Raw genomic sequence first — 25,746 nt, 5'->3', positions numbered from 1 at the left:
TGAAAATGCGGTACTTCTGACCTTCCTCGGTTGTCCAAGCACCCACTTGGTCTCATAATCACAATCTGAGCAGCTGGCAACTGACATTTACACTAACAGTGGTTGCAGAGTCCCATGGTCACCCGAACGCCATTTGACACCTTCTCTGCTGGCTTTCCACAAGCAAGGTCAATGGGGAAGCCTTCAGGGAAGGCTTGCTTTTTAAGTCACAGGTTGTCTTGGTAAGTTGCACCGCCTCCCGCTTGATAGAAGTCACTCTGGGCTCCACCATGGTCAAACCTTAACCTGTCCACTAGCCTGCTGGTAAGCTGTCTGTGAATTACTATCGAAGAGAATATCTGTAGCTCAGGGTTGAACTATGGGGTCTTTGGTGCTTTCTTGAGCTTGGTGGTTTTCTTGCAGACATTTCATTACCAAATTAGGTAACATTATCAGTGCTAGGAGGGAGTGGGGTTTGCTCTTACTTTTAAATACCAGCAGCTTGTCCTGACAGAGTTAGGAATGTTTTGCTTTTTCATTTATAATAAAGTCCCACTCTTGGATTTGTTTTTAATAGTCTGTTAAATATTTGGAGCAAACTTGTATTCTGGTTCAAGTTAACAGAAATTAAATCATCATAGGATTTAAAACTTTATGACTGACAGCTATAAATTACATGATCAAGGGTCACAGCTCCAGGTTAGAAATTGGAAGAATCTATGTTCTAGTCCCACCTTAGGCATGGAAAGGGATTGGGTGATTTTGGGCCAATCAGTCGCTCTCTCAGTGCACAATGTCAGGCTTGGGTGACAAACCACTCGGTCAAATCCTGTTGCAATAGATTGACGTTCGCTTGATTGGGAAAAAGTGAACCCTGCACTTGCAGGAGAAACACTAGGAAGGGCGGGGGAATCATAGGTATTTGAGGTAAGAACTGACAGGGATTTCTTTTCTTTTCCTTTCTTTTTTGCCTTCCCCCTTCCCTTGTTCTATAAACCTAAAAGGTGATGCAGCATGGGATATGACAGGAAAGGGGCAAAATGGCATAGGCTACCAGATCTGCCCTGCAAAAATCTGGATATGTGCTTTATGGCAGGAAATTTTCCACATTGCTTTCCTGCCATCTGGTGTTCATCTGAAACTGCGCAGCTCATTTGACAACTCTTAGATTGTGGCTCTATGGCATTTGGGGCAGAGGAGGGAGAGGCAAGCAGAGCCCTGGACTTCAGCCTAATCAGATCTCGCTTCAGAAAACATTATATCTGTAGTACTGGAAACCATGTCATATATTTCAGAATAAAATGCTTAGGTCTGTGTTCCTAATCCAAGGTAGGCAGGTCTTCCAAAGGGAAAAACAAGGATATTTAGGATATATATTTCAAATTCACAGAAGAAGCCCAGAAGAGGCTTACTCACACCCATGGCAGTTTAACTCTTTCAGAGTCAGAGACTTCATTTGAAAACCCTGGCTTAAACACTGTGTGAGAAGACGCACACGCCCTGCATTTCTGCTGGCACACCCACAGATCACTTCAGGACAAGAGGCAGAACACTCAAGTCAAAGGAGGACATCAGACAGCCTGAGAGATTAAGTGGAGAGTTGGTAGGTGCTATGACTCTACCGCCAACTGATGGCACCCACGAGAACAGACCAAGGGGACTGGTGCCTGAGGCTGGTGGTGGGGCTAAAATTAATATTTTCCCTTTTTCCCATCAGAAGATGGACGTTCAGATGGGAATAGAAGCTATGGATCCTGCATCCATCAAACGCTTACAGTTGGTGGAGCTTGAAGGAGTTCCTCTACCTGAGACCACAGTGGAACAATGGGATGTTATAAGGGGTTTTAAGGCTCGACCCGATGACCTTCTCATTTGCACGTATCCCAAAGCAGGTAAGTATGATTAAAGGAGACACGGGATATAGGTACAGAGGGGTACAGAAATGGAGGGAGAATGAGAACCACTGGGTTTCCTCCGTAACTTGTTGCACACTGAGACAACTAGGCACAAGAGCAGTTTTTCCCCAAACACCATCACTCTGCTAAACAAGTAATTCCCTCACCACAGTCAAACTATTCACTAAGGCTGCATTAAAATTACTATTAATCTTCTCATAGTTCCTATCACCCATCTCCTCCCACTTAAGACTGCAGGACTGAAATTTGTTGTTTGCATCCGTAAGATTTATATTGATATTGATTGTTTCCTGACAGTTTATCTGCATCCTATGACTATCATTGTATTGTACTTTATGATTCTTGACAAATGTATCTTTTCTTTTTATGTACACTGAGAGCATAGGCACCAAAGACAAATTCCTTGTGTATCCAATCATTCTTGGCTAATGAAGAATTCTATTCTATTCTATTCTATTCTACTCTACTCTACTCTACTCTACTCCATCCCTTGCCCCTTTCCTTCCCAGGGACAACATGGATGCAAGAAATAGTAGACATGATCCACCAGGAAGGAGATCCTCAGAAATGTGCTCGGGCTCCCATCTATGAACGGATGCCATTCATAGAGATGTGCCCCCCCAAACCCATCCGTACAGGTAAGGAAAAATAATTGGCTCCGGAGAGATTGTGAGCAAATGGGAAGTGCAGATCTGAAGATACCATTCTAACTTTTCAGGTTTTGAAGAAGCAGAGGCCATGCCCTCTCCACGCACACTCAAAACTCACCTGCCAATTCATCTCCTACCCTCTTCCTTCTGGGAGCAGAATTGCAAGGTAAGGACTCCTGACTGATGTATTGAGACCTGAGGGGACGAAAGGACTTGGATAAGTCTTGGAAGATACATTGGGCTTTACCACACTCTAAACCTCTGGGATTGCAAGCCACCCCAACAGAGAATAAACCTGGTTTGCTTTGGTTTACTTGATCCTCATATTGTTTATGAACTATAAGCTGGGAGAGTGGGGATTCTTGAGGCTAGGATTAAGGGTCAATTTTTCAAGTGAAGCTATGCACGTGAATACCCTTTGCTTTGGAAACAGAGATGGCATAAGGCACAGGTGAGGAACAATGGCCCTTTTATGACTTGTGGACTTCAGCTCCCAGAATTCTGGGAGTTGAAGTCCACAAGTTGAAGGCCTTGGTTCCCCACCTCTGGCATAAGGAGAAGGAAAATTCTCATTTATGGAAGTTCTAGAGCAGTTAGAATTTGGGTTATTTTCTTTCACCATCAGAGTTGCTATCTAGGAATGCCGATAGTGTGCGCTGCATCAGAGGCACATGGTTTTCTACTCTGGTTGAAAAAAAATCCCTGTCATAGCTAATTGTGCATATAACTTTGTTTGAAGCTCAGTCCTGCAAGCTAAGTTTGTAAAACCCAGAATGGATGCAATTAACGAGAAAGTTTGCCCATGATCCAGTTTGTAAGTTTGCCGCAATCAATATATGTTGGTGTAGTTCTGCCATGAATAAGTTGGCATTTTATGTCTTTAATTATTAGCTAAGGAGATCATGGATGATAATCTTTAGCTCAGAGGTTGAATCGGGCTGACCAAGAATCTGCTCTTTCCTTCTTCCTGCAATGCCTCAAATAAAGCTGCTTGTTTTACTTCTTCCTCCCAACTATGATGATAGCTACATTTTCATAAGAGGGCAACTTTTCTACCTTTCCTGAAAAGGGGGACGTTGTTGACACAAGGCGATCAAAATCAAACAAAGCACTTCTAATATGGCCAGCTGGAGTGCTTGCTAATGCAGTCTTCCTTGGGAAGAGATACTTCGTAGTTGTTGCTTCCTTTCTGAAACTGGATGATGTGATGTAAAAGTTTTGTCCCCATCTTCAAGATAATTTGGTCCATGCAGAGGGAGTTGGGGAAGGAAGCTTGTTTGGCCCAATTCTTTCCCTGAAGCACAAGGCAGGAATGTTCGTAGTTTTTCAGCAAAGTATTAGACAAAACCCCTCATGGTATTTGAACCATCAAAGTTATGAAATGCAAACCAGAAGTTTGTACCATCTGATAGATTTGCAGTTGAATAGAAAATTGTGCCTCTTCAATAGAAAGTGAAAATATTTATATTGATGTATATCATGTATGTATGTATGTATGTATGTATGTATGTATGTATGTATGTATGTATGTATGTATGTATGTTGGTAGAATCTGGGACAAGTAATGGGAGCTGTCTCTGTTACACAACGTTAGGATTTGAACCGCCAAACTGCTGACCTTTCTGATTGTGAAGCTCAGCATCTTAGCCACTGAACCATCACTTATATATTTATGTGTGTTATATATATAGAAAAGCTTGGGAGCTAGAATTCCTTGGTTTTCATCCTCAATGTTTTATTTGCCCAGATTATTTACGTGGCCAGAAACATCAAGGACAATGCAGTTTCCTATTTCCACTTCCATCGGATTAGCAAATTGATGCCAGAGTCTGGAAATTGGGATGAGTTTCTGGAGAAATTTGTTGCTGGAAAGGGTGAGTAGATATTAGAGGTACTAAAATGCCAGCGAGATATAATTAATTGTGCTCTGTGTGAGCTTGCAAATCCTTCATTGTTTCCTTCCTAATAAACAACTGTCTGTCTGACTGACTTTCTGTCTACCAATCAACAGCTTCCCCAGGCAGGTGGCCCCCAAATGTTTTTGAGTCCTCCAGTTTGGAGGATCTCCAGTTCAGAATTCATATATTTGCATATGCATGTGTGTGTGTATGTTACAAAACAATCAAGGGTCCTGTCCTTTTCCCTTCTACATTTTCCTCTCTCTCCTAGAGATCCTAGAGAAATGAAGAAGTTCAAAAATGACAACAGCTTCGCTGGGCTTGGCCACATGTCCAATTCTTTTAAAAGTTAAAAAGAAACAACTAATGTTACTGCTAGATAAAAAGATAGGAGACAAGCAACAGAAGGAAAGGAACAGTAAATTGGCACAAAGAGATGGAAGGAAATGTATGCTGAATTTAATTCCTCTAATTTCTTTTTATTTTATTTTTGCAGTTGCTTGGGGCTCCTGGTTTGAACATGTTCAAGGTTGGTGGAAAGCTAAAAATCGTCACCCAATTCTATATGTCTTCTATGAAGACATAAAGAAGGTAAGTGGTTTGTTTTTGGACTCTGCGCCTATGCACCACACAGACATAAACATATCACAATTCCATCTCATATGTACATCTCAGTATTTATCTTTATTCTTTATAGTCGATTCTGACAAGAAATTCATCAATCTCTTTTGAAAGTTCTGAAATCAGATCTTTCGACACACACAAAGCAAGCCCTGGTTGGCTCATAGTAGCAGTTCAGTGGATTATTGATGGCAAATCAACAACTTCCCAGCAATATTTGAATTACCCCAGCTACAAACCTAATTCATCCTTTCTATATTTCATTATTGAAATAGAATAGAATAGAATTCTTTATTGGCCAAGTGTGATTGGACACACAAGAATTTGTCTTCAGTGTATAAACTCTCACTGTACATAAAAGATATAAGTGATAATCATGATCATATCATGTTTTCCCGAAAATAAGACAGGGACTTATTTTCTTTGACCCCAAAATAAGCGCTTGGTCTTATTTTTGGGAGGTCTTATTATTTTTTAGGTGTAGGAAACAGCGAGCATGGTCACCTCGTAGTTGCAAATTTTCAGGGAGGGCTTTTTTTCAGGTGAGGGTTTATTTCAGCACATGCGCTCAAAAGCCCGATTATCCGGGAAGTCCTATTTTCAGGGAAGTAGGGTAGTCATCATAAATACATTCATCATGAATCATAAGATACAACACTTAGTGATAGTTATAGGATACTAAATACGCAATCAAAATCATACTAGGAAACAAAATAAAACAATATGAATTATAAAGATACAAACAACAAGATTATAGTCATTGGGGGTTTCTATTTTTTTTTCCCTACCGGTTCGCTCGTGTGCTTGTGTGTGTACATGCACGGAAGCATCCGGATGGGTGGGCATAGCCTCCCACCGCCGTTACTATTGGTTTGCCTGATCTGGGCCGAATCAGCAGTAAACCACCTCTGGTTATAGTCATAAGTAGAAAGGAGATAACTGATAGGAAGGATGAGAAGAGTAATAGTAATATAATCTTAGTAAATAGTTTGAGAGTGTTATGGAAATTAGTTGTTTAGCAGAGTGATAGCATGCAGGGAAAAATTGACCTTGTGTCTAGTTAGTGAGCAATGCTCTATAGTGTCGTTTTGAGGGTAAAAGTTGAAACATTTTATGTTCAGGATGTGAGCGGTCTGTAGATATTTTCACAGCCCTCTTTTTGACTTATGCAGTATACAGATCCTCAATGGAAGGTAGGTGGATAGCAATTGTTTTTTCTGCCATTCTAATTATCTGTTGAAGTCTGTTTCTGTCTCATTTGGTTGCACAGCCAAACCAGACATGTTACAGAGGTGTAGATGACAGACTCAATAATTCCTCTGTAGAATTGTATCAGCAGCTCCTTGGGCAATTTGAGCTTTCTGAGTTGGTGCAGAAAGAACATTCTTTGTTGCGTTTTTGTGATGAAGTTTTTGACGTTAGGTGTCTATTTTAAGTCTTGAGATAAGATAGAATCTAGAAACCTGAAGGCCTCTGCTGTTGATAGTGTGTTGTCTAGTATTGTAAGAAGGGGTGGTATAGGAGGGTTTTTCCTAAAACCTTCCACCATTTCTATGGTTTTGGATGTATTTAGTCCAAGATTGTTCCTGCCACACCACAGGGCTAGTTGTTTAACCTCCCATCTGTATGCAGATTTGTTGCTGTCTCAAGACCAACCACTGTTGTATCATCTGCAAACTTTAGTACTTTAACAGAGGGATCTTTTGAGATGCTGTCTTTGGTATATAGAGAGAAGTAGAGAGAGCACACAGCCTTGGGGGCCCCTGTGCCAATTGTACAGGTATCTGATGCTATTTTGCCTAGCTTCACCTGCCACTTCCTGTCTGTTAGGAAGCTTATGGTTCACTTACAAGTGTGGTCAGGAACAGCTAGCCAGGATTGACCACACTTCTAACCAGAATTCTAAGCAGAACATTAAGTACTTAAGAACTTTCTAAGGAGGCTAAATGGAAAGACACTAATGTTTTATGAGAGAGTTCCATATGTTCTAAGAGAAGTTATAATATATTTTATGGCCTCTTGAACGCTATCCTAGGAATAATAAAATTGTAGTCTTACTTGCATATATTTTGGAGCTATAAATTATTCCAGAGGCACTGTCTCATTATCCCTGTATTGGTGTCTCTAATTGTTTTATTACTTTCTTGCTGAATCACAGGGGACACTGAGGGCGAATGTTTATGTAGGGATGTTATTTAAACTCGGAGCTCTTTTCTTTATAAATCTTAGTTTAACTTTGTCGGCGCTTTCCCTTGTTTTATAAGAAGGACCTCATCTCAATACGACTGCTCAAAATATGGGTATTCTGTTCCAATACTGATTTGATTGGATTCAGCTAATATTACAAAATCTGGACAATAGGTATGATGCATAAACATATAGTATCCTCAAGCCTGATTTTAGCCTATTTCTTCTTGTTCTTTATGATAATGAAATAACCCAGTAGGAAAGGTCTACTGGATCTCTAGGCCCTAGACGAGGGGTCTGCAAACTTTAAGACTTGTGGACTTCTACTTCCAGAATTCCTCTGCCAGCAGCGGAATCATGGGATATGAGGTCCACTAGAGTTAAAGCTGCCAAGTTAGGAGACCTCTGCCCTGGAGTAATATACTCTTTCCTCATGTTTGGCCTCCATGTGTTTCTCTCTTTCTCTCCCTCCCTCCCTCCTCCTGATGAATTAGGGTAGTTCCTGGATTTCACACTGATTGCTGATTGTCACGTTATATTGATAGTGAGGAGGTTCTTTGAATTGGCATTACTTTATAAACCAGTGGTATCTATTCTTAGAGGTTTGAGATTGGGCAATCGGGAACATCTACATTGCTTATCGGATATCTAGATGACTGAAATACTGTTTTATCTTTGTTAGGGTGGGGTGGGGTGTGTTCCTAAAGACAGTCTGGAAATTATCATTGGTCCAGAATGTGGCAGCAAAAGGATACACTGCTTCTGGTATTGAAAGAGTTGCAGTTGCTTTCCAGGGTAAATTCAAGTAATTTCTACCATGTAGAAAACTTTGCATGGCTTGGGTCCAGATTACTTAGGGCACCAGAGAAATCAGAAGGTGGCAAAAAATTCCAAGTAACACATTTTACTGTGTTACTGTCAAACATTTGTGAGCTATAGCTTACTTTATCAGATGCATTGAGTGGCTAGCCCAATGTTCTTCAACCTTGACAACTGGAAGCCGTGTGGACTTCAACTCCCAGAATTCCCCAGAGATGAGATTTATTTAGGTTGGGGTGAGGCAGGAGGAGAAGGAACTGGACATGTAGATTCTGTTGGTGTGGATGTGAAGAGTATAGGAAATCAAAGCAACTGCATCAATTCCCTGGGAGGATTATTAAAGTACAAAAATACAAAAAACAAAACATCAGTAGTTATCACCTATAGCTGAAACCACTCACACAATTTTAAATAAACTAGAGCCCATACTGGACAATGATAATACATTTTCTCAGTGATATTTAACCACCATAGACTAATATGGCTACCCTACTACAATATCTACCCCAAACAGACTTCCTAGCCCTCTTAAATTTTCAGTGGGACCATTTTTGCAAGTGCCATGAAGGATTATGTGACACCTCAACAGCTTATTCTATCTTTCTCATGATAATACCTAAACTACAAGGCATGCTATTGGAGATGAGACTTACAATTTAAGAAAGGACTTAAGATGTTTATTTTTCCCAGTCATAAAACAACTGTTTTATAATTTTTAGATGTATTTTAATCCTTTTATTCTACATTAGGATTTGTCAATTACCTAGAACCAGTATTCCAAGCAATGATTAAAGATGAGCAAAAAAAAGAGAAGTGCAATGATATTTTAAAGTTAGCCTTTGAATCCTGCACAAACTGAAGAATTTTACTCACAATCTTATTTTTCTGCCTAACCTCATAGGATCCAGCCCGAGAAGTCCAGAAGGTAGCCCAATTCCTGGGATCAGAGCTCTCAGGAGCAATTGTGGGTGAGATTGTGCAACATACAAAGTTTGAGAGCATGAAGACAAATCCAATGGTTAATTACAGCACCTTGCCTAGTTTCATTTTAGACCAAGACATTTCTCCATTCATGAGAAAAGGTAATATTGAGAGGGTGAATTTGATTCTGGTCTCATGTTCTGTTAAATACAGTAATGAAAACAAATGCCTTTAGGTTTATATTTAGAAAGGGGCCATTAATAGAATAGCAATAGCATTTAGATTTATATACTGCTTCACAGTGCTTTATAGCCATTTCTAAGTGATTTACAAAATCAGCATGTTACCCCCAACAATCTGGGACCTCATTTTACTAATCTCATGAGGACAGAAGGCTGACTCAACCTTGAGGCAGTGAGACTTGAACTGCAACCAGCAGAAGTAGCCTGCAATACTGCATCCTAACCACTGCGCCATCATGGCACATTCCTGCAGAGGTGCTATCTTCAATACTAAATGCATCATTATAGTTGGCTGTTGCTTCAGAGTGAGCATAAATCTCTCTACATGCTCAGATATGCTTACTTTCTTACTTATAATACCAAATGTCAGGACAGTTAACTCTCCGAGAAGTGAATTCATATTAAGAGGTATTACAAGATTCAACAAAATGCTTATATTAATGACTAGAAGATATACAGTGTTATTGTCTCTCACTGTGTGTGTGTGTGTGTGCGTGCGCACGCACACACATGTGTGTGTTTATACATCCTATTTCACAAGATCACTGCTTTAGCAATTGAAGTTGCTAAAGTTGAATTATTACCATCTGGCAGGATAATAAAAACAAGGACAAATAGGCTGAAAAACAGCTTCTATCATAGGGCAGTAACTATATTGAATTCTATGGTATAGTGCAAAATTAATGCAATATCAGGTTTTCAATTCAATTGTATAGAATGTGAAAGATGTGTGTTTGTGTTTTATTTTTATTGTTATAATGTACACTGAAGATGGTATTTAATTTCGGTGTACAATGTGCAATGACAATAAAGTAGACTACACTAAACAAAAGTTGCTAATCAATCTAATCAGTTAACTATTATTGCTGTATTTTATATTCTGCATTATTTACTTTCCTTCAGGCACTGTTGGTGACTGGAAAGAACAGTTCACTGTGGCTCAAAGTGAACAGCTAGATGATCTCTGTGTCCACTTACTAGCAGATAGTGGCCTGACATTCCACACCCAATTGTAAACCTGTGCCTCTCACCACTTGGAATGCTGACTATTCCTTGTATTTAATAAAATAGACTGCTGAAAGCAAGAGCAAACCAAACTATGTGTCTGCCTTTTCTTTTAATAATCTTGGCATTAACACAAAAATGAAAAGAAAATGAATTTATTTTAGTTTCTCTGCTACTTCTATTATCTCTGTTTACTTTGCAGAAAAAAGTACCAACCACATAAGTTGACCAGTAATGTTTAACTTACAAGCTTGCAAACTTAGGATCAATGAGATGGACCATTTAAACTGTACTTTTTCCCGTTTGATACTCTCTGAATGTACTGCTATTCCAAAGTATTGGGGTGATCCACATTGAAGAATGTGAGTTTACATCTGTTAAGAGTTTTTAGCCTTTTTGTGCCATGGATCTTTTGGCAGCCTGGTAAAACCTAAAGACCCTTTCTCAGAAAAACACACTTAAATGCCTAACATAAAATACATAATTATAGATTGTATCACAAAGGAACCCAAATTATGTTCAAATAGAGGTCCTCAACCTGCAACCACAATTGGAATTTGTACTTCTACTGTAAGTCACTGTAATTGTAAATCAAGTCGGACCTGATTTTATGATCATTAAATGAATCCATGGTCCTTGGGTGAATCCACTGTGGTTGTAAGCATAAACCTGTTCTTCTGTATGGGCGTTTGGGCTCAAACTGCAACCTTAACATGCCGTAACCAGTGGTAAGTGTAAGATGGTTGCCAATCACCCAAATTGCCATCACATGACTGGTGTGATAGTCATAAGTGTGAGTATTTGTCATAAGTGCAAGGAGAGGGCATAAGTGGAAGGAATGGAATTTTTTAGCACTGTCATTTGAATGGTTACTAAATAAATGATAGTGAATTAAAGATGCATATTTGAACCAAGTATCACATTGATCTGAGATCCTGAATGGATTTTATTTGTAAAAAAAAAAATCATATTATGCCAAGAAAAGTCTTCATGAAATTCAGGCTAGTGGAAACTCTATCAGTGTAACGGATGATGTGAAGCATGTCTTTTAATCGCATTTGCTAATGATAACCAACTCCTGACTGAGCAAAAAAAAAGTAACTTCTGATTTTAAGCTGTGCATCTTTGGCTCCTGATCTATCATGAGTGCTAAAGGTCTTTTTTCTTTCTATTTCTTTCTTAGTGATAACCACCTTCCACTCTAAATCTGAGGAAAGAAAACAGGAAATAAGGTCTTAGTGTCTATGAAGATTCTCAGTTATCCAGGTCATGGTTGTCCCAAAGTGCTTTTTCAGGAGGCAACTTGTACTTTCTTGTCGTTGTTTTTTTTGAAGATGTTTCGCTTCTCGTCCAAGGAGCTTCTTCAGCTCTGACTGGATGATGGATTTATATTCCTTGCAGACAGTTGGTTATTTGCAGTCTTTTAAGGAGTCATTAAGGCCACTTGGAGATTTGTCTATGTCCTTTAATGATTCTCTAGAAGAATGCAAATGACCAACTGTCTGCCAGGAATATAAATCCTTCCATTCCCCACCATCCAGTCAGAGCTGAAGAAGCTCCTTGGATGAGAAGTGAAATGTCCAAAGAAAAAACAAGGAAGTCCAGTTGCCTCCTGAAAAAGCACCTTTGGGATAATCTCTTAATGGAAAAAAACATCCAGCTATTATCTTCTGTTTCTGATGCTGTGCCTTGCCGGCTCTCTTCCCTCTAACCCTTTAGGCGGGGAACAACTGCATTCTCTACAGGCAGAGTCCGGTTGGCCCATGCAGAGAGAGTGCTATGTGGTATAGAAATTAATAAGGACCTCTTAGGAGTCAAGAATTGGATGCCTCTACTTATGACCTTTGCTTCTGCTTGTGGTTTCTTTTCATTTCATTTCTATGGTAAAGTCTTGCACTGCAAAGACTCATGTATTTGTCAACTGCTTTCTCTAACTGGATGTCCAGCGTGAAAAGGAAGTACTGTAAAAAAGAGAAGAAGTGCTGATTAATAGAAGGGTAGAGAAAAAGAAGGCAACAAGAGGAAGGGTTTAAAATCTTCTCTCCAAAGCTTGCACCTCTTTTGCACTTCTTGCACAGAGGTATGTCTTGTTGGTGCTTTTCTGCACAGAGGTATGTTTGCACAGATGAACAGGTGGCTCACACCTCATCAGCTTCAGACGACCCTGTGGTACTACTTTTTTTGACATCATTTCTATCTCACAATATCTGAAACTTTTTTGTGTGTAAGAAGATAGACTCACAATTCTATTTACTTGCCAAGTTTACTTTTACCTGATGGGCATTTTTTGTCGGAAACTGGAAGTAAACATCAGAAATCAGCAAAAAAAAAAAAAAAAAAAAAAAATGATTGTCATGTGATTGAGGGCTGCTTCAAGCAGTCATAAAGTCAGTTGCCAAGCATCCAAAATCCAATCGTATATGTGTGTGTGTGTGTGTGTGTGTGTGTGTGTTTGTATGTCACAATTTTACGGTAATTCAAAAATTGTGTGTGTGGCTAGTCCAACTCCAAGGCTTTTTTGAGGGGGAGAGGCATCTATTGTAACTTCAAACAATTGTTAAGCTACCAGTCATATTCCGAGGACAACCTTCAGTTCAAATAAAAGATCTTAGGAATTGTGGAATCCACTATAAGAAGAAAATGTAAAAAGGAATTAATGCTCTTTGACCAATCAATCAGAGGAAAGCCTGTGTTTAGATCTAAGATTAGATAAAGGACCTAGGTTTCTGTAACTAGGTATTTTTATTAATGTTTATTATTCATTCGTTTAGATTTACCTTCACACCATCTTGGCTTCTTGATATATTAGCCCTGTTGTTCATTTATGGAACTGGAATGGGAAAATCATTAACTACCCTTAAGGTAACCTCACAAGCAGGTTCTAAATCACCTGATTTTATTGGCCCAAGTTAGATTTCAATATTGATTTTTATTAACACTTTTTCACAGAATGTCAGGTTGTTTTGAACCTTACGTGAGTTTTTCCGTTTAAGAATAGAAAAAAGCAGATACCATCTTCCCCATACCTAGTTTTGCAATTCCAGGAACACCCAACCTGTTTCTCAGCCAGAGATTTAAAAGACAAGTCAGACTCTACCACAGTTAGAATATTTGTATTTGAACATTGCCTAAAGTCCTTTGGAAAGCAAATGGAAATGCTTCCAGACAAGATTTGCATTCCACAGTGAACTCTGGATCAAGTACAGAATTTTTACAGGGGTTCCGGACATTATTACCTTTCATATCTTCCTTGTATTTTCCCTCAATTTTTTTTCCTATTAAAAATATTTTTCCTATTAAACATTAAAAATTATAGCCACAGAAACTTTTATTTTTGAAAACAGTCTGGGATTATATGATGTTTGTCAGGGGCTCCTTATTAGATAAAATGAGTTGGTAAAACTTTTTTTGGGAGAACGATTTGAAATCTTGTGGGTTAGATAATCAAGAAATAGAAAGCGGGAAAGCGGATTGGTGGCTTGTTTTGGACAGCAAGCATAGGAGACTGGAAAGAACATTTCCTGGTGCCTTAAAGTGAAAAAATGACATATATATGCTACTAGAACCTTTGTTCCTATAACAGTGCAACAAAGCACAATTTTTGAATCAAAGTATCTCAAGTGAGCTAATTTACACGATGCATTCAAAATTTGAGATCCACTATTCCCATGGAAATTTGGCAAATTTTATAAAACATTTTCTGATACTAGCCTGAATTCCTAGGATTTGGCCTGTGCAGACAGTGTTCGTTTAAGCTAGTGCTATGGTCAATAGGGGACGTGGTGGCTCAGTGGCTAAGACTGAGTTTGTCGATCAGAAAGGTTGGCAGTTCGGCTTTTCAAATCCCTAGTGCCGCGTAATGGAGTTACCTCCCGTTACTTGTCCCAGCTTCTGCCAACCAGCAATTCAAAAGCATGTAAAAATGCAAGTAGAAAAACCACTTTGTTGGGAAGGTAACAACTTTCCGTGTGCCTTTGGCATTGAGTCATCCCGGCCACATGACTACGGAGATGTCTTTGGACAGTGCTCTTTGGCTTTGAAACGGAGATGAGCACTGCCCTCTAGAGTCGGGAACGACTAGCACATATGTTTGAGGGGAATCTTTAACTTTACCTATGGTCAAAAGATCAAGGCTACAATTTCTCAGACTAATTTGTAGAATTTATACCAGTTTTCAAATATAGTTCTTACCTTATCCCCAATCCAAATATGTAAGATATATATCTTATATATTCCATCATATCTAGAAGGCATCAAAGAAGGTGGTTTCGAAGAGAACCAGGATTTTCTTCTCTCCCTCTCCCTTGGCTCCTGATTGCTTGGATGAGTCCTTGCAGTTTCTTGACAAGATTTTGGAAGGGTTTAGCCATTGCCTTCATCCTAGAGTGAGTGACTGACCCAAGATCATGTAACTGGGTTTGTGTCTAAGGCAGGACTAGAACTCCCAGTCGCCTGGTTTTTGTCTGATGCTTTAACCATCACACCAACCTGGCTCTCTTTAAGAAAGTCCTTTAGATAAAATATGAAAACTGCAACGGTTCGCACTACCAAAAATAACATTCGGGCAATTGCAACTACCTGCATTAAAAAACGATTCACATGACTCCTAAAGACAACCCCCACACACATGAAAGAATAGGAGGGAGAGGACCAATTTAAATGCACTGGCCCTGATGACTTTATGTTTCCACATTTCCATCATTTATTCGCACTAAGCGTCCCCGAATAAGCACTGTAGGATCGGGAACCGTAAATTTCCTCAGAGTTCCATTGCCTCATAACCCACTTTGGTCCAGATGGGAAGGCTGAATACCGCGTCCTGTGGCCACAAGGCATCATGGGAGTTGTAGTTCTGTGATGCAGTGGCGACAGACGTCGATCAAAAACACGCTACTGCGACTGCGCCATGCTTCTCCTTTCCGCGAAATGCCTTTCGGGAGCTGTAGTTCGTTCCCTTCCTTCTTCCCAGTCGCCTTTGCAGCTTCCGTTGCCGGTTTGGCCGCCAGAAAGTATGCCAGGGAGCCGGGGCGGGAAGCCCCGAGAAGCCGCCAACCCCGCCGTGGGCGGTGGGACGGAGTCGGCGACAGAACGAGTCCTCCGGGAGGCCCACTCGCTTTACGTGCAGCAGGGTCATGGTGAGAGCTGAGGGGATATGATAAAAGGTGGGGGGACTCTTTCTTTTTTGTGGGGTTAAACAACATTCCAAGTGTCTGCCATAACTTTCTCGCTCTGCTCCCAGGTTTGGTGTCCATAGGAGAGCGCCTGGGCCTGACCCTGCTTCCCCCTCGCCGTAGAGTGACTGTCATGGTGATGGGCAACCACAGTGCTGGGAAGAGCAGCTTTATCAACTGGTGAGCTGAAGGGGAATGCCAGAAAATCAATCAAGGGAAGTCAAAACTGGGAATGACACAGTGGTGGGATTTAATTTGTTTTAATACTTGTTCTGTGGGCGTGGCGTGGTGGGCGTGGCAGGGGAAGGTTACCGCAAAATCCCCATTTCCTCCCAATCAACTGGGACTCGGGAGGCAGAGAATAGAAGGGGCGGGGCCACTCAGAAGTGATATTTACCGGTTCTCTTTCCAAACTACTCAAAATTTCCACTACTGGTTCTCCAGAACTGGCCAGAAACCCGCTAAATACCATCTCTGGAATGGCATCATTAGAATACGGAACCAAAGGGTGTTGGTATGAGTGCAGGGCATTCTGGGAAAATCATAATGGAGAAGGTGGTATGGCACAAGGCATTCTGGGAAAATCCTAAAAAGTTATCCATAGTACAGATAATCCTCGGCCTACAGCCACAATTGAGCCCAAAATTTATATTGTTAAGTGAGGCATTAATTAAATGAATTTTGCCCCTCTTTCTTGTTACGTTGTTAAGTGAATCACTCCTGCTGTTAAATTACTCGCACTGTTGTTAAATTGGGTTTCCCCCTTGATTTTTCTTGTCAGAAGGGTCACAAAAATGACCCCTGGATAACATAACAATCATAAATCTGAGTCATTTGACAAGAGTCTGAATTTTGATCATGTGACCATGGGGATGTTATAACGGTTGTAAGTGTGAAAAATTGTCATAAATCACTTTTTTCAGTGATGTTATAACTTTGAATAGTCACCAAATGAACCATTGTAGGTCGAGAACTACCTGTACAAAAAGTTGGAGGCAATCTGTAGTAGTTCAGGTCTTGCAGAAATTGTTGCTTCTAATTTTTTTGAAATAGATAGGTAGACAGACAGACACAGCCTTTATTGTTATTATACAAAATAAGTACAATGAAATTGGTGAACTATAATATCTGGTTAAAAATGGTGAAATTATTGCTTATTTATTTCCATTGGTGATTATTATATTGGGGAAAGACTTCCATTTAAAATGGCAGTCTGAAAAGCTGAACCTGTCACGGCTCCTTCATTTAATAACCAAGAAAGAAACCACTCAACTCCAAGTTTCAGAATTAAGTGTACTTTTACTGATTATAAACGATGAGAAGCAAAGCAAAGCTGGATCTGAGTAAAAGAGTGCAAAAGCAATAGATATCAATACATGATTCACCCCCCTCCCCTTGGTACCCCAGTCCATTGTCAAATCATAATTCACCCAACTGTCAGTTGGGAGACATCTTCAAAAATCATCAGGTTGGAATGCTGGACAGTTGGCCTCAGCGGGAAACTCTCCTCCTTCCACATGCGCAAACAGATGGTGAGAACAACCCACAATTAACAGTCCTCCTGCACAGAATATTTCCCTCCCCCAAATACCATGCCCTTCCTTCCCGTTTCAGTGGCAGCCGAAAAGCAAGCGGCAAAACAGAGGCTGACAATAGCTCCTCTGAGAAAAAACCCCTCCACTCTTATACTTCTGGCCAAATTTATGTTAAAAGTAGTGATTAAAGGCTACTAAGAAAAGATTCATGAACAAAATGAAAACAGTTTGTTGATTATACTGAATATGATCTAGAGGAGTTAATATTTTTTAAAATAGTTTTAAAACAGGGAGAGGGATTGTAATCCATAGATACCTAAGTTATTGTGTCATTGATACAAATGATGTTGATGTAATTGAAGAACAAATGGGTGTTGGGACACTTGTAGCAATTTACCAACCCAGGACATTTCAGGAAATGGGCTCTGAATGTGTTGTAATACTGTACTTCCCAACTTTAGTTCAGATTTGGCCGTATTTTGCAGACAAAGAAGAAAATATTCTATCTTGGTTTTCTTGACATATTTGTGCAGGTATGTGGAGGAACACATCCAACGTACTGGGGTTGCTATTGAGACTCAGGGCTTCACCTTCATCACCAGTGGAAAAAAGCGAGAATCTCTCACGGTGAGATGAGGCACTCATTTTTAATGTAACATTGTACATTATTTGTACCCTATGACTATCATTAAGTGTTGTACCTTATGATTCTTGACAACTGTATCTTGTCTTTTTATGTATATTGAGAGCATATGCACCAAAGACAAATTCCTTGTGTGCCCAATCACACTTGGCCAATAGAGAATTCTATTCTGTTCTGTTCTATTGCATGTATCACTGTTATGGCTATTGCTATTTAGCCAGTAAGACTTACCCTTATTCAGTATGCCAGGCACTGCCCTTCCTTCCAGGCAGTCAATTCTTCCTCTCCTCCAGTTTTGTTTTGCTTCGTTTTGTTTTCCTATCAACAGCCAATCAACATGCAACTATTGAATAGACTTACATAAAGATATATAAAAGTTTCTCTCCCCACCCTCTACATTTCTCTCCCCCTAAAAAAAGCTTAGGTTTCTCAAACCTGCTGATGTTTTCTTCCTGTGCATGGGTACTGCAGATTTGGTTGGGGAGCTATAATTCTAGCAGTCTTAATCACAATAAGACAATAAGCAATGATAAAGAATGCAGAAACTTATGTTTCACAACATTAGGAGGGCCACACATTTCTCACCACGTAGACCAGTGATGGCTAACCTTTTTGTTGCCGCATGCTGAAAGCACGTGCACACACCTACCCATAATGCAATGCACACACAACCCCCCCCCAATGCGGCTTGCCCCTGCACACATGCGCGCATGACTCCCACATGCAGCCTGTGCGTGTGAGCATGACACACCGCATGAGTGCATGACGCATACGCCCGCGCACCCCGATGCATGCATGGCAAAGACCTGAAAACCAGCTTGTCGGCAGGAGGCACACGCGCATGTGCAGTAGAACTGAGCTGGGGTGATGGCTCGCATGCCTGCTGAGAGGGCTCTGCGTGCCACTTGTGACATTCCTGCCATAGGTTCGCATCACAGACCTAGACTATGCAGTGAGTTTGCTGGTGGTTTGGAGCAAGCATGTGACTTAGCTTCTAGGGTCACATGTTATTCAGATGTTTGGACTTTCAAACATTACTTCAGACAGGCATATTTTATGTATCCAAAGAGGAAAATGCATGAGAAACAATAACATTAATATTTAATTAATTCAATTGTAATATTGCACTTATTTTTCTCCTGGGCCCATCTAACCTTTGATCATACACACTGACATCTCACATAAAAGATCAAAGGCAACCTTCAGCCTTGAAATAGTCATGCACATTTGCTAAATAGAACTTGTCTAATGACTTTAAAAGCTATCTGCTGTAGCCATAATAATATCATGTATCCTAAAGCCTTCTTTTTCTCCACTCCTTTTCTGCAGGGCAATGCTACACTCCACCTCTATCCTCATTTTCAGATTTTGCAAAACTTCAAAGGTTAGTTGCAGCCTGAAGATAAATCAGTAGTTGGCTTTTAATTCAGAACAGTGTTGTGTGGCCTGAATGAGTATTGCCCTTGATCAGGAAGCTCACATTTAAAAGTTGTGGTAATTGATCATTGGCATCTTGCCTGTAATAATTCATGTCGGTAATGAAATTTGAAGTATGGTGTCTGGTTTAAGGATTATTAGAAGGAAAATATTCTTTGTTATCTGCTAATGGCAAGAAGTTGCTAGCAAATTTTTAACATTCTGCTCTTTATCATTCATTTAGGAGTGCCAGAATATCTGAGTACTGAGATTTGTACCTCCAAGCAGAAACAATTTTCTCTGATCACTTTTCTTGATACACCAGGCTTGGTGGATGGTGATATGAAATACCCTTTTGATGTGGAGGGAGCACTGATCTGGTTTGGTTAGTATAGCTTCAGGAAACAGCCTTGGTTCCTGAAGGAGGATTCTATTAAACTGGAGCCTGGCCTCAGGAAGTCTTGAAAACACATTTGTTTCCCAAGTCATCCTAGCCCTCAAAATGAAATAGATGTGCCTGAGAAAGGTTGAAACTGAAGAAGGATTCATATAGGTAACCCAGGAATGGTTTCAGTCTTAGGAAAAATCCTTGAGAGAACCATTTTGGGTTCTACAGGCATGGTAATGGGAGAAAAGATTTTAGGACAGGGCATTTTCTATTGTAGTAGCTCTCAGCTTGAAAGAAATTGTTTACTGATTTATTATTTCCATAAGAATTTTCTCCCCATGTTATATAGCACCCTAAGTCCTTCCCTTATAATCCTGTTCAGGCCAACTCTGCGATCTCATCCTGGTCTTCTTTGATCCCATGGGGCAGGCCCTTTGCAAACGTACCTTAAATATAGTGGAGAAGATCAATGAAGAGCACGGAGACAAGTTACGCTTTTATCTGAGCAAAGCTGATGAGGCAGGCGCTGAGGGTGACCGACAGGTAGAAAGTCTCCCATGGATAATGGGGTGGGGAATGGCCATCTCATGGAACAGAAGGAATTAAGAATGGCAGTTTGTAAAATTATATATGTGTGTGTGTAATCTTTTTCTTTTTGTCCGACAGAGAGTGTTGATGCAAATTGTTCAAGAACTTTGTAAACGCCCTGGCCTCAATAAATGTGGGTTTGACATGCCTACAATTTATATTCCCAGCCCCAGTAAGGTGAGTGACAAGTTTGAATTTATTTTAGATGTAAGATTGAAGCAGAAGCCATGATTAATCCAGACTTCTGGAAGGATGGGTGAGCCTTGGGGTAGATGGAAGAGAAAAGCTTGTTGGCCAGCGCCTTATGAGGATGTGGAACAAATTGGGACTGAAAATAGAATGCTGATAGATTCTCTGCAAAATGGTGAAATGGGTTTTGCACTCACCCTTAGCCGATTCGGTGCGTTAATCAGATTGAGGAGGTCTGTCGCACAATTGAGAAGACCATCAGCCAGACTGTGCAGCATACACTCAATGCCTTGGAAAGGGATTGCCGGCTCATAGAAGAGGCCACACAGCGTTTGCTAGAGGATGACAAGTAAGAACATAGCATTGTGGGAGTGAAAGACATGACATCTGGGAGGTCCTACCATTTACAACAAAAGAGGGATGGAATATCAGATCCCACGTAGAAAACTGGGTGTGTGAATTTGTATATAAGATGGCAAATTAAGTCACCTTGTGATGAGATGGGTGGCAAATTTAATTAATTAATTAATATAATAAATTGACAAACTGAGTGGAAAATTCTGAGTTAACAACTGTTGAGAGATAAATAAAAGATTGCTGTGGAAGGAAATTGAGCAGAAAGTGAATAGAAAATGTACTGAAAGCATGCTGTTAAGCCGTTAGCTTGACCTATTTCAAAGGATTGTTGTGTAATTTACAGCACAGTCTTGCTCACATTTACTTGGAAATAAATCCCACAGAAATGGAGCATTATAAGTGCCTTGAATTGTAATGTAGACTTATCTAGACTCCTTTAAGGGAAGGCTGGTTACATATACAACTATTTCAAATATAATTGGGACTGGAAGGTTCTGGCTGCTGACCTTCACTTTAAAAGGGGTGAGAAGATTATAGTTAGAGGGGGAAAAGTCCTAGGAAACTAATATCTGGGAGAGTTCTGAAGATACGTAGGTTATTTCTAGGGCTGTGATGGTGAACCTATGGTACGCGGAGCCATATTTGCCAGCATGGCACCCCTCAGCTCTGGCACGCATGCGTGCACCAGCCAGCTGATTTTTGGCCTTCCAGAGGGCTGGGGGAGGCCGTTTTTGCCCTCCCCAGGCTCCAGGAAAGCTTCTGGAGCAGGAGGAGGGCAAAAAATGGCCCAACAGGAAAACCGAAAGTTCGTTCCCTGGGGAGGGCGAAAAAGAGGCCCAATGGGTCCACTAGATTTTTTTGGGCCTTCCCAGGCTATAGGAAAGCCTCTGGAGCCTGAGGAGGGCGAAAATCCCCCCCCCCGAAGGGGTGTTGCACACACATGCACAGGGTGGGTTGCACACCCATGCTTGGGTGACGCCCACAATTTTGGCACACCTTTAGAAAAAGGTTAGCCATCACTGTTCTAGGGGAATGCAGGATTTAATGCTATTCAGCTAAATTTCTTCCCGAATCCTCTATGCTGATTTTGCTTTTACGCTTTTTCTGTTACTCAGGGAGGCCAGAAACAGCAACTTCCGTGCTTTCTTCCGCGGGGTGTTTCTGGGCCTAGCAGGTTGCCTACTGCCTATTTTTCTTCTTCTGACATTGATATTTGGTACAACATTTGCTCGCCAACTGTGGACCTTGGTCCTGGGGGAGAAGCAAAGCCAGGCCCTGGAACTATACATAGTAAGTACTTTGGTATCTGTTCCCTAGAGTCCTGAAAGCATCCTTTTCTCATTTTATAAGTACCCTTCAAGTAAGCCTTCTTCTACTTTGCATAGAAAAAATGGTGCAGGACATTGGATTCCATAACATCAGAGTCTCAACTTTCATGCCTTGAGGGTGTGGGACACAGGTTTTTCTAGCCTCACATCCACAAAGCAACACAAACTGATGGGTAGGATTTTAAAACATGCAGCTTCTAAAAACTGCAGAACAAGAGAGAGAGAGAAAACAGCACAAAATCTAAGGAATATATGTTATCCATTGATAATTAAGAATGGTCCACTATTGCAAAATTCAGAATCCTGGATATTTTTTTCTTTCTATCTTTTTCCCCAGAAGAAATATGTAATAATCAAGTTTCTAATTCTTATACCAATAGAAATAAAATGTCTAAAGCCTGCTGTAAGTAGAACAGACGATAACCTAAAGGAAGGGTGCCAAACTCAAGGCCCACAGGCCGGATCCAGCCAGTGATGTGATTGGATCCAGCCCACAGGACCATCCTGGTCTACCCAGTGTGAAGAGGAAAGATCAGGCCAATGTAGCTTCAGCCTGGACTACCCAGTGCAAAGAGGAAGTATGCCAGCAGTTTGGAGAGTGGTGTCAAGCTGGTCACACCAGTGATGGGTTGCAGGCGGTACGCCCCAGTACGGGCATACCGGAGCTTGCCCAGAGCACCGGGTACCATTCCGGTACGATGCTCCTGAGGGCCCACCCACCGCTCCTTACCTGTCCTTGAAAGCTTTTGGTACTTCCACGCATCTGCATGGCGCGTACAGTGCCTGCATGACACTCTGCCAAGCATCTTGAAGCTTGCGGAGGTATCACTGGTAGGTACGACACATGCACGCGGCGCATGCTGCGCACATCCATGTGGGCAGCGCCAGGCCTGTTGCAACCATACCGGTTGGAACGGAATCCAGAACCCACCACTGGATCATACCCACTTAGTTGACCGCACACACACAGTTGGCCATGCCCACCCGGCCCCCTAAGGTCAGCCACAGCCCTGATGTAGCCCTCAATGAAATTGACACCCTTGGCCTAGAGTAATAGGATAAAAGTCACGTGACTCTGGTGATGCTATGACGTTTGAAAAATGGTCATAAGTCATTTTTTCAGTGCCGTTGTAACTTCGAATGGTTGCTAAACAAACTCTTGTAAATCGAGGATTATCTATACATTATTGCCATAGAATTTACATGTTGTTGTAAGAAATGTATTTTTATATTATTATTTTCTTAAAAGTGGCTACACTTATATTTTCCTCAGCTAACATCGAGTATGCCATTTATTCTTCTAATTTTTAGCAGCCGGTTGCATCAGTCTGGAAGTTTGTCCCTGAAGATCAAACCTTAACAGTATTTTTTGGTCTTCTCTTCCTCTCGATCCTCTTCCTACTCTTGGCCAGCTACACTCTCAGGTAAGAGCATTCCTGTTTACCAGGAACGGCTGTTTACTGCACTTCTTATAATGTTCATTTGTATCTCTTGCCCCACTTAGAATGAAGCCCACTCTCTCCAGAAAGCAAAAGCGGCAGCTGGAAGATCGACGGGATTACGTGTTGGATGTGGTCTTGGCTAAGAAGGTTAATGCTTTAGCAACTTGTATAGGGTGGTTTGAAGTTGTGCCATGAGGCCTGGTACTTATTTTGTAGGACCTAAATGGAGAGGGACATGAATCCTGTTTAGATTCTGTGGGGGCTTAAAAGGGATTGACGAGCATAGCAAAAATTTTTAAATTGCTGTTTTTCTGCAGAGAAAGCTCTATGAGGAATACCTTCGACAGAGCATTGGTGAACAGGACTTGAGCTGAAACTGGCCTATTCTGAAGAGATTCCACGCCCCTCTTCTCCCCCCCTCCTGCCCGCCATCAATACCCAGAAAAGAGCATTTACAATGGCAAGCCGTCAAAAATCTAATTGATCCAATCCAGTTGCCATCTCTCTCACACCAGCTGGATAGGGATGGCATCCTGGGCCCTTTTGAACTGTGACTAACCATACCTCTAATGTCCTACATCGGAAAGGATTGATTTACTGGTTATATTTTTTGCTAATCTGTTTGCTGCCTGTGGATAGAAAGATGTTTTTCAGACTTATGAGGGGACCATAGCGGTAAAGATCAAGTCTGCCTCCAGCTGACTTTAGGGATGGTAGAGCCTTGCCCGATGTGAAAATAGGCAACTTTATAAACCAGTGATCTGCTTTGTTGGCTCCTATCATGATGGGCAGAATGTATTTGCACCAAGATGTAATGGGCACCATTTCTGGATTGCTGCCTTAGTCGTTCAGTGACCTAAAGCGACAGTTCACATAAGCTTATGCTAAATGTAGCATACTTTTATTTGTCATTTGTAGAATACCTCATATTTCTAAATGTACCAGCATGCTGCAGGCATGCAGATGACTGTATTTCCCTTCCATTTCATATGAGCAAGTGCCTTTATGTGACCATCTCTTGGGAGTGCAAGATGGGACATGGATCCCGGTAACAGTCTCTCATTGTTTGGTCATAGCCCAACCAATGCCAGTATAGTACTTAACACTGTGAGATTTCCCCAAACCTGTGACTTTCTAGGCTTTATAATTTATTCAGCATCCCCTGGAACACGCTGGGAACCCCAATCCAGCTTTTTCTCCAATCCCATGAAGTATAAGATACGTTGAAAAGAAGCCACTGTTTTGGCCAGTTCAGCTCACTTAATCTCACTGCCCTGCCTTCATCAATTATTGTATTCCAGAATTATCATGGCTGTATCTGGAAACAACATTTTGCTGACTCTTCTGAGATGCTGTGTATTAAGTCCTTCTGTAGTTAGACTTCAACTCCCATCAGCCTTAAGCAAAATAATGTAGCTCATCATGTTATAGAGGTGACAGGGTCAGAATTTTTAACAGGGTCCTTTATAAAAAGTGCAACCAAAAAAATTGAAACACATTAACTTCTGGCTTCAATTTGAGCAAAAATTTGCTATTTAGGGATAGGAAAACAGTTGACCCACATTAGCCTGACTCTGGTAACCCATTAAGATGATTTTGGTAGCTCTTTATTCTCTGTTCCATATCAAGTGGGGGTGGGGGGATTGGTTTGCATTGTCTTTGCTTCTCTCCTCCATCTTGTTTGCATGAGCTTCTGGAGAGTGGCAGAGATGAAGGTTAACAAACCAAGTTAAATATTTGCCAGAAGTTACTTAACATTTATTAGAATGCATCTCTTCTTAGGGCATCAAACTGACCTGAAATCAAAGGACTCACTTTTTATGCCTTGTGCACCAGCAAATACTGCCAAGGTACTTTGGGAGGGTAGAGGGAGGGATTTGCGTGTTTAATAAAAGCTTATTGTAAAATCTGCCTCAGTTTTCTTCCTTCTGCTCACTGTGAAAGTCTGTGCTTCATTTCAAATAATTGCAAGAAAACAGTTAAGCTGGTTTTATTTAGCATGAAAAAACACAAATGTGCATCTTAAGGAACTAAAGATTGAACATAATATATGTGTGTGTGTTATTCCCTCTATCCCAATATAGGTTTATCTTGATCCATTCTCCTGCCCACTCCCTCTTTTCCTAATTTATGTAAGGTTAACATTGCTACAAACTCATTTTTCCCCACACAATAAAGTTTACTCGTCTACTATCTTCATCCCTTTTTAAAAGAGAAAAAATGGCTACAATTAATAAAAGCATTTATAGATGAATCAATACCTCCCTCAGCATAAGTTTCAAAATTATTTAAGACATCAAAATATACTGGTTTTGGGTTTGGTTTTTTTTTTGAATGGTGAGGAACATTGAAGGGAAAAAAAGTAAGCTTAGGACAACTATTTGCTTTTCCAAGCCTAAGTGTACAATCATTCCATATGCTTTTCCATGATTAAGGCAGTGGATTTTTTCC

The 25,746-nt window shown here is 40.7% G+C and overlaps 2 protein-coding genes across 3 annotated transcripts; both read left to right on the top strand.

Moving 5' to 3' along the window:
* Window positions 1-1,375: 1,375 nt before the first annotated feature.
* On the top strand, window positions 1,376-10,330 carry LOC148046288 (sulfotransferase 1C2-like). The gene is made up of 7 exons (XM_087713778.1): window positions 1,376-1,871; window positions 2,405-2,533; window positions 2,614-2,711; window positions 4,293-4,419; window positions 4,940-5,034; window positions 8,972-9,152; window positions 10,137-10,330. Exons 1-7 carry the CDS (start codon window positions 1,592-1,594, stop codon window positions 10,247-10,249), a joined length of 1,023 nt encoding a protein of 340 aa, XP_087569904.1. The 5' UTR covers window positions 1,376-1,591; the 3' UTR covers window positions 10,250-10,330.
* Window positions 10,331-15,224: 4,894 nt separating this feature from the next.
* On the top strand, window positions 15,225-24,958 carry LOC106539959 (uncharacterized). Of its 2 annotated transcripts, XM_014054894.2 has the most exons (12): window positions 15,225-15,373; window positions 15,478-15,589; window positions 17,478-17,571; window positions 18,917-18,971; window positions 19,248-19,388; window positions 19,774-19,934; window positions 20,058-20,156; window positions 20,372-20,517; window positions 21,641-21,815; window positions 23,165-23,277; window positions 23,358-23,442; window positions 23,613-24,958. In XM_014054894.2, exons 1-12 carry the CDS (start codon window positions 15,250-15,252, stop codon window positions 23,667-23,669), a joined length of 1,362 nt encoding a protein of 453 aa, XP_013910369.2. In that variant the 5' UTR covers window positions 15,225-15,249; the 3' UTR covers window positions 23,670-24,958. The 2 variants fall into 2 exon arrangements, with proteins under 2 accessions (XP_013910369.2, XP_087569901.1); XM_087713775.1 differs by lacking the exon at window positions 19,248-19,388.
* Window positions 24,959-25,746: the final 788 nt, after the last annotated feature.

This window comes from Thamnophis sirtalis, unplaced genomic scaffold (assembly GCF_051295495.1).
Source record: "Thamnophis sirtalis isolate CommonGarterSnake01/CBP01778 unplaced genomic scaffold, rThaSir2_p1.2 scaffold_4, whole genome shotgun sequence".
In the NCBI taxonomy this organism is placed as follows: Eukaryota; Metazoa; Chordata; class Lepidosauria; order Squamata; family Natricidae; genus Thamnophis; species Thamnophis sirtalis.
Note: the sequence above shows the minus strand (reverse complement) of the source record. Positions and strands in the feature narration are given on the sequence as shown.